Raw genomic sequence first — 9413 nt, 5'->3', positions numbered from 1 at the left:
AATAACAATAACAGTGAATCATGACCTGTAGAATAAAATGAATATTTTACTATGAAAGAAGCCAGATCCCCAAAGCTACATATTGCATGAATCCACTTATAGGACATTCTGGAGAAGTCAAAACTACGGGGATGGAAAGCAGATCAGTGGTTGTCGGAAGCAGGGGGTGCGGGGAGGGGTTGATCCCGAAGGAGCAGAGGGAATTTTGGGGGCCATGTGACTGTTCTGTTTCATGACTGTGGTGGTAGATACATTTGTCATACCCTTAGAATTGCAGACTCTGAAGAGTGAATTGTACCATATGTAAATTAAAAAAAAAAAAAGCAGGATATGTATCCCCCAAATAGAATACAACTTTTTGCAAATGAACCCAATACAGATGAATAACTTCACACTGAAGGGGGTGGGGAAGAAAATTAACCTGAGTATCTCAGGAAAATTGGGATTTTTCACTTGACACTGTCAGGCTAAAGGCAAAAGGAATGTACACCCATACTGCACTCCTGGTAAATTTGCTGCTCACAGGGGCATGGGTTAGCGTTAGCAGCTCTGAAATGACTTTATGTGCATACAGTATGAGGGCTGAACCAACAAGTAAATATATTCATTCCTGGCCTTGGGCAGGGAAAATACAAGAGCCTAGAGCAGTGGTTCTCAACCTTGGCTGCACATTAGAATCACCTGGAAATCTTTTTAAAATCCTGATTTCTGGGCCTCATCCTCCGAGATCCAGAAATCAGGATTTTAAAAAGATTCCCAGGTGATTCTAATGTGCAGCCAAGGTTGAGAACCACTGGCCTAGAGCAGTGGTCGGCAAACTCATTAGTCAACAGAGCCAAACATCAACAGTACAACGACTGAAATTTCTTTTGAGAGCCAAATTTTTTACTTAAACTATATAGGTAGGTACATTGTTATTAACTTAATTAGAGTACTCCTAAGGCTTAGGAAGAGCCACACTCAAGGGGCCAAAGAGCTGAATGTGGCTCGAGAGCCGCAGTTTGCCGACCACAGTCCTAGAGCATCCTGAGGCTCCAGAAAGTAAGGAAGTGCTCAGAACAGGTGGGAATAGCCCTAGCCAGTTTGGCTCAGTGGATAGAGTGTCAGCGTGCGGAACAAAGGGTTCGATTCTGGCCAAGGGCACCGACCACCGGGCCCTCATTAGGTCAGGGCTCATGCAGGAGGCACCCAATCCATGTGTTTCTCTCCCATCGATGTTTCTCTCTGTTTTTCCTCTCTCTTCTATTCTCCCTAAAAATTAATGGAAAAAAATTTCCTTTTTGTTTTTTTGTTAATTCTGGGGTGAGGATTAACAACAACAAAAAACAAAAACAAAAGCAAACTAACAAACAAACATGTTAAAAGGGCATGGGCACCAACCTGAAAGTGCTCCCAATGGCCAAAGCTGGAACGGTTTGTGTAACAAAATAAATAATAAGCCCTAGCTGGTTTGGCTCAGTGGATAGAGCGTCGGCCTGAAGACTGAAGGGTCTCCGGTTTGATTCCAGTCAAGGGCACATGCTTGGGTTGTGGGCTTGATCCCCAGGATGGGGGGCAGGGGAGGGCGTGCAGGAGGCAGCCAATCAATGATTCTCATCATTGATGTTTCTATCTCTCTCTCTCCCTCTCACAAATCAATAAAAATATATTTAAAAAAATAAATAAATAATATTAGCATTGGATTATAACCCACAGAATAAAATAAGTATATATAAGTTCATACTCATATAAACAAACAAATGGATAAATAACTCTTCTGCACAGAGAATTTAAATTAATATATGAGGGACTTGCATAAAATTGATTGATTAATTAATGAGGGGAACAAAAAATCACCATTAGACAAACATCACAGTAAACGTTATTGCTGACACCATCCACTAAAGGATGTTAAAATTAATGGGCAACATTTGAGGTAAAACAGGATATTTTTATTTTTGTATTTTAAATTTTTTATTTATTGGTTTATTAGAGAGAGAGAGAGAAAGAGAGAGAGAGAGAGAGAGAAAGAGAGAGAGAGAGATTTATTTGTTGCTCCTCTTATATATGCATTTATTGTATGTGCTCTGACCGAGGATTGGACTTGCAACCTTGGCATATCAGGACAATGCTCCAACCAACTGAGCAGCCCAGCCGGGGTGAAACAGGATATTTTCCATAGCTTCAAAGTAGCTCCCCCAAGGTCTTTATTAACTACAAAATGAAAAACAGTAACTTTATAGTGGAGATGTCCAGCAGACACCATCTTAACCACGTGATCAAGTTTAGCATCGTAATAAGACATTACAGCATAATACCCCCCTGGCCTGATGCACTGAGGGCTCATTTCCTTTGTGCTATTCTTGGCAAAAATGCATCACCCAAAATGAGGATATTCTACATAATAACTGACCAGCACTCTTCAAAAGTGTCAAAATCATGAAAGTTACTTCTGGCCAAGTAGCTCAATTGGTAAGAGCGTCATCCCCATATGCCGAAGTTGTGGGTTGGATCTCCAGTCAGGGCATATACAAGAAGCAACCAATGAATACATATATTGGAGAGAGAGAGCACGCACAACTTATTTATTCATTCATCCATTAGTGGACAATTAAGTTGTTTCCTTACCTTGGCTATTATAAATTATGCTGCAATGAACATGGGAATACAGTTATCTCTTCAAATCCTGATTTCATTTCCTTTAAATATATACCCATAAATGGGATTCCTAGAAAATTATGGTAGTTCTATTTTTAATTTTTTGAGGAATCACCATACTGTTTTCCAAAGGAACAGAGGCTGCACCAATTAACATTTCCACCAACAGTGCACAAGATCTTTTCTCCACAGCCTCACCAACAATTGTTAATTTCTTGTCTTTTCAATGATAACCATTCTAAAAGGTGTGAGGTGATAATTAACTCATTGTGCCTTTGATTTTTGTTTCCCTGATGACTACTGATGTTAAGCACCTTTTCCTGTACCTGCTGGCCATCTGTATGTCTTCTTTGGGAAAATGTCCATTCAGGTCCTCTGTCCTTTTTTAATTAGATTGTTGTTGTAATTTTGTTCCTTTTTTCTTTTCTTTCTTTCTTTTTTTTTTTTTTGCTACTGAGTTGTATGAGTTCCTCATATATTTTGGATATTAACCCCTTATCAGATATATGGTCTGCAAATATTTCATCCCATTCTGTAGGCAGCCTTTTCATTTTGTTGATAGTTTCTTTTGCTGTGCAGAAGCTTTTTAGTTTGATGTAGTCCTACTATTGATTTTTGCTTTTATTGCTTGTGATGTTGGTGTCATATCCAAAAAATAATTGCCAAGACCAATGCCAAGGAGCGTTATCCATATGTTTTCTTCTAGGCGTTTTATTTCAGATTTTACATTCAAGTCTTTAATCCATTTCAAATTAATTTTTGTGAGTGATGTAAGAGAAGAGTCCATCTTTATTCTTCTGGATGTGATTATTCCATTTCCCCAAAACTGTTTTTATAGTGACTGTCCTTTCCCAAGGAGTATTCTTCAATTCCTTATCAAATATTAGTTATTAATTAAGATATCAAGTATTGTCCTGTTCTTGTTTCATAGCTTACTCTTCTTGGGTTATGAATACCACCCTTATTTTCCACGGAGGGTTTTAGGAATACATAGTATATGTATTTTAGTTTTTCATAATGTTATCTACATTCCCACCAGCATGAGTGAGTTCATTAGTTCACTCTCTTTCATGTCCCAGGACTGACTCATGTGGTGTCCTTTTGTCTGAGAGCTCTGTTTGCAGGGGCGTTTTCCTCTTCACTGGAGGGTGGTTTCCTGGTGGCACATTCTTTAAATCAGATCTTTGGTTAATGGCCCAATGGTCCTGTCTGGTCAGAGACTACGTTCTGGCTACTGGGTGTGAGTGAGTTTCCAGTCATGCAAATGCCCCTGTGTCATTCTCCAGGGGTTAGAACCAGAACCAGGTGTGTTTCTGGTTCTAACTCTAAGCAAGTTATATTAGTCCCTATTCTTGCACAGAGAGCATGGGCTCCAGCCCTGGTTTCGCGCCCAGGGCTCCCAGTGTAACCTGGCACCGCCCTGAGGGAGGTGCCCAGGGCTCTTGTTCTCAAGCAGCGCAGGAGCCTTCGCCCAGCTCACAGCTGGCCTCACCTCTCTGTGAGTTCTCTGTGGCAGCATCAGCTACAGCTTTCCATTCTATATGGGGGCTTTTATTTTTCATTTATTTCTGTGTTTGTATTGGGAGGGAGTGGTTTCAGTCTGAGCTCACTCGGCCATCTTCATTTAACAGGTCTGAGTTACTTTTATGATGAACAACAAATCTGCTTTCTAAAACAAACATGTAAACAAGAGCAGGCTCCACAGGCACGTGCTGTATGGCAGTGAGTAAACACACAGGTTCTGGAGTCAGACAGATCTGGGTTTGAATCCTGGCCCTGCCACTTGCTGGTGGTGCAACCTCGGGAAAATTATATAATCTCCATGTTCCACTTTCCTCCTCCCACAGTGGGCATATCGCCTGGGCCAGCGTCGTGAGCAAATGAGATAGTGATGCGTAGGGAGCCCCAGCGCACTGTCTGGCACATAGACGCTCCTCCCTCCTCCACTTCCCAGGTCTACCCGGATTAAAACAGTTATCAGAACCAGGCAGAAGAGATCACGCCGGCATTTTTATTACTGGTGGAGTTGTTGGAGAACAATGGGAATATTAGGTAACGGATACCTTTCCAAAAAGTGATGCCTCACATCATCATTAATTCCACTTTCAACAAATTGTGTTATAATATTCAGGTCTATAGATAATAGATCCTCACTTATCATCGGTAGGTTCTGTGGCTTTAACGAAAACAACATATAATGTAACCAAATTCACCATAGGCTAATTTATGTAACCAAGAGTTAAATTCCCACAGCACCTCATCAGTGTTATAACAAAACGACCTTATTTGAGCACCTGCTGTAATTTGTTACCACATGCATCATTGCTGCTTCCCCAATAATTCATTGAATAAGAAAAAAAATGTCAAAATATGTCGGTAGCTTTTGGAAATTTTGTAAAATGAGTTTGCTGTTTGTTGGTGTGGGTTTTATCTCCTGGCTGAGGGTGCTGTGAATGGTAGGGACCAGGTAAGACTGGAGGAAAGCATGTCTAGGTGGGACTTACATAATGTTAAGTGTTATGTGACTTTGTGAATTTCTCCCCCCCGCCACCCCCCCTCCCCCCATGGGGCTGGACCACAAGGCAGAAACACACTTTTATTGCAAAGCAAGGACCTTCGAGTCACCAGGCCAGCAGACCTGGTCTCTTCTCTGACACTGGGAGTTGGAATCTGGCCCCTTCTTGGTCCTCTAGACCTTAACCCCATTTCTATTGGGACTTTGAGTAGGACGGTGGGTCAGTGTGTGTTGAGGGGGCAGGAGAGGCTTTCAACATGGTTATATAATCTGTCCGAAGGTCCCCATGTGTCCCAGCTTACTTGGTTCCCAGCTCTGTGTGCATAGCTGCACAATGGGGGTATATCTGTACTGGGGAGAATTTGGGGATCAGGGTGCTTGGAAGGGGTCCTTGAAGGCTGAAGGTGCAAAGGCCAGGGTGTGACTGTCTCAGCAGGAAGATATCTGGGAGTCAGGACGAGGCCATGTGTGAGCTGGCTGTGTGGCTCAGTGGTTGGGAGAGTATGGCTGGTGAGTCACATGCCTGTGTAATGGTGTGGCCCCTCGGGGGCTGAGGACAGTCTCTCTGTGAGGCGACATGGCCCAGGAAGGTGCATGTCCCCTGCCCCAGACTCCTAGAGACGGTGGTGCTGTTTAAGTGTGATGAGTGGAGAGGACTTGTGGGCCATGAATACCGTGGCTGTTTTGGTGGCAGCTGAACTCCCACGCATGGGTTGTGAGTCCAGGGGACTTACGTTGTATGCAAGTTGGTGGGTTATCTGGGCATGTGATTATGATTCCAGAAAGGCTAAGTTTATGTCTATAGAATGCTTGTATAGCTGAGTTGCCTTGTGGTTGTGTATGGGTGTGTGATTCAGTGAGTGTGGCCCTGTGGACGAGTATCTGTGACTGCCTCTCAAAAACAATGACATTGCCCTAACCGGTTTGGCTCAGTGGATAGAGCGTCGGCCTGTGGACTGAAAGGTCCCAGGTTCGATTCCAGTCAAGGGCATGTTCCTTGGTTGTGGGCACATCCCCAGTAGGGGTGTGCAGGAGGCAGCTAATCGATGTTTCTGTTTCTAACTCTCTATCCCTCTCTCTTCCTATCTGTAAAAAAACAACAACAAAAAACAATAAAATATATTTAAAAACAAAAAACAACAACAACAACAACAAAAAACACAACGACATGGGTGTGAATGTGGTTTCCTGTAGACTGATGGCTGTGGACACAGCCATGTCCAGGCCCCAGGTCGAGGCTGCTCCCTCCCAAAACCCTCTCCTTCATTTGTTCCACGCGATGGGGTGGGGTGGAGGTCAGCGGGGCCGAACTTGCAGCTGGAAGGTTGGGGGGGTGCTGAAAAGGCCACGGACAGCTGGCTGGAGACTCACGGCGCCCCCTGGGCACGGCTCTTCAGGGAGAAGCTGTGAATTTCTTTTCTTAACACAGATAATTAACTTGTAATATTTTATAAAGTAAGACCCAGGCTCAAATTTTGTCCATTACTTGGTGCCTGTATTAGCCACACACTTAAACATGTACCCATGCTCATAGTTTAGATTTCCATCAGCCAGAACACAACCAGAAAACTCTTTTTAAATGAATAGAAATCATCTCCTCTTTTCTATTTTTGCCATATGCGCGCACATGCACACACCCACACACACACACACACACACACACACACACACACGATCAAAACCACAAACACACTGTTTTTGTGGTCCCCCCCCACTCCCGCCTGCCTTCAGTGATCTGGATCCAGGGTCTCTTTATTCTGTTTAATTGTGGTAAAAGCTACAAACATACAACTTACCATTGTTCACTATTTTTAAGTGTACAGCTCAGAGGCATTAAGTACATTCACATTGTTTGTTCAACCATCGCCAACATCCATCTCCAGAAAACTTTAACTAAACTACAGCTTTGGAAGCTATCAATTTTGTTAAGGATCTCTCATTCAAATAGTAACAGTTGAAGAAAGAAATGCTGCTCTCAGCTGCTGTGTTTCAGAAGTAATAGAGTGTCCCCTTTAAAAAACCTCTTCCTGTTTTGTCATTCCTTGCAACTCCCTAGCAATGTTGCTTTATGAAAACAAATTTAAAATAGAAAACAAATACTTTGTCCCCTGCTGGTATAGAACAACCAAAGTTTATAACAAGGTGACTATATTATAGCCCTCCGAGCTCATTAAAACTACATGCTTCCTGCTGTGTTCTGTCTTTGGGACAGATGTGTAATGAAGATGGATGGTGTGTGACCCTAAGAGCTCCCTTACCAGAGAGTATCCTGGCCAAATTCTGTTTGTTACATTTTAATGTTATTTGATATGTTCCTTAGCACCATACTTCTTCGCTGTCTACATAACATCAAATGTAGGTCACCTTCCTTCCCCAAGTGCTTGAATCGTTAGATCATTAAGGAAGTTATAATTATTCTGAGATGTCTGAATTTTATTGCTGACTGCATAGATCTCTTCCTGGTATTAAGTGTGAGTATTAAGGCCCTGAAACATAAATCAAATTAAGTTGGTGGGAGTTCTCGTTCCGTCTCCTATACTTTCTAAAAGTTTGGTAATGCTACACAACTATGCCTGGCCATGAGAGCGTGGTGCCCAGAGCTCCGTTCTCCTTCTGGGGCTTAAGGATATTGTAAAGTGGGAATGCATTGCCCAGGATCCGGAGAAAGGGCATTTGCAAAATCTCTGGCATGAGTGGGCATCCCCCTCCGGGGTGGTCACCAGGCAAAGGGCTGACTTCAGAGGGAGGGAAGAGAGACCCCTGGCACGTTTGGGGCAGGCTGGCATGGAGCTGCCTAGCTCTGTGGTGCTCCCTTAAGTCCTCACAGTATTTTTTTTTAAGTTCTTAGTTTATTAATCCTCTCAGAAAAACTTGCACACTCACCACGGATAAAAGCACTGAAGAGCTTCACTCCTTTTTGCAACCAACATTGGCCTTTGCAGTCCGTCTGCCTTTCTTCATCCTGCTCTTGTGTTCCTTTTGTGGTTTTCTTGAGGCCTTCTCAGACACGCCATGTCCTGCAGGCCCACGTTTAAGTTCATTTTTCCTTGCGTAAGCCAAGGAATCATAAATCATGCCGAAGCCAGTGGTCTTGCCACCGCCAAAATGGGTTCTGAATTCAAACACAAAGATGACATCTGCTGTGATCGCGTACATTTTGGCTAGTTCCCCCCGAATTTCTGCCGTGGGTACTGTTGCCATCCCAAGGTGAAGGACGCCAAAGACCACTTGCTTCCGCTGGAGTAGTCTGTGGGTCATGAGCTTCTTGGTCCAGGGAGTTACAGTGGCGCCCATGATGGTGGCCATACTTCAAGCAGCCAGGGAGGAAAGGACTCTTTTCTGGTTCCCCAGAATAAATCCCGCACGTAAGCCCCACATTTCCCAAACGGTTTGGTCTGAGCCTAGAGACCCCCAAATCCAAGGCCTTTGACACAACCTGTTGGAGATTCCGTTCTTTTCTGCTTTCCACCCTGTCCCTCTTGCCTTCAGGTTACAAACAAACAGCAGGGGCTTGAAAAGGAGCCAGAGAGCAGAAAGGGGGGCCTTTTGGTTAATACTGCGAAACATTGTCCCTATGGTGATGGGAAGAGAGTGGATTTTCTCCAATAGAATACAGTCACCCTTGGAAAGCTGATCTGCAGAACAGTGGTCCCTTTCCAGGCTCAGGATAGTCTCCTTAAAAAAAATGCAGTAAGAGGATTTGCTATTGAAAAACTTAAGATCTTATGAGAAATATATTATTAGAGCCAGATCACAATCTCAGCTGCACGTCAGAATCGCCTGGGAGAACTTCTAAAATGCCAAGCGCAGGACACCAGGGCCCACCTCTAGCGACTCTGATTTAATTGGCCTGGAGGGGACCACACGCAGAGCTAGTGTTCAAAGTTTCCTAAATCTTCAGGGCAGGGCCGGAAGCCCTCAGCACATAAACAGGACCGGCGCACCCACTAGACTCGGCACAGAGCCCGCACCCACAATTCTTTCAGGGGCCCACAAAGATGTATGGTTTATGTTAAAAGTAGAGGGGAAATGCATACTTGGGTGGAAGAGCATGTTTTACTACATATTTACTACATAAATATACATTTATGCTGATGTACTTGTAAAATATAATTTTTAATATATTTGTATGGAGGAAGGAACCACCACACAGAAGCGCCCGGGGCCCACAGAAGTCACCATGCGATATGAGAGGGACCAGTGTGAGAGGCGTCTCTGGGTGTCCCCACTACAATGACTGTTCACTTTAGGAGAGCGCACG

The 9413-nt window shown here is 43.6% G+C and overlaps 1 protein-coding gene across 1 annotated transcript; it reads right to left on the bottom strand.

Moving 5' to 3' along the window:
- Window positions 1–8059: 8059 nt before the first annotated feature.
- On the bottom strand, window positions 8060–8458 carry LOC308518118 (small ribosomal subunit protein eS24-like; the record flags this gene model as incomplete). The annotated part of the gene is made up of 1 exon (XM_081089681.1): window positions 8060–8458. One exon carries the CDS (start codon window positions 8456–8458, stop codon window positions 8060–8062), a length of 399 nt encoding a protein of 132 aa, XP_080945807.1.
- Between the last annotated feature and the right edge of the window lie 955 nt (window positions 8459–9413).

The sequence above is a fragment of the Myotis nattereri genome, assembly GCF_964212035.1.
Source record: "Myotis nattereri genome assembly, chromosome: 1".
NCBI lineage: Eukaryota > Metazoa > Chordata > Mammalia > Chiroptera > Vespertilionidae > Myotis > Myotis nattereri.
The sequence above is the reverse complement of the archived record's forward strand: the minus strand, read 5'-3'. Positions and strand labels throughout refer to the sequence as shown.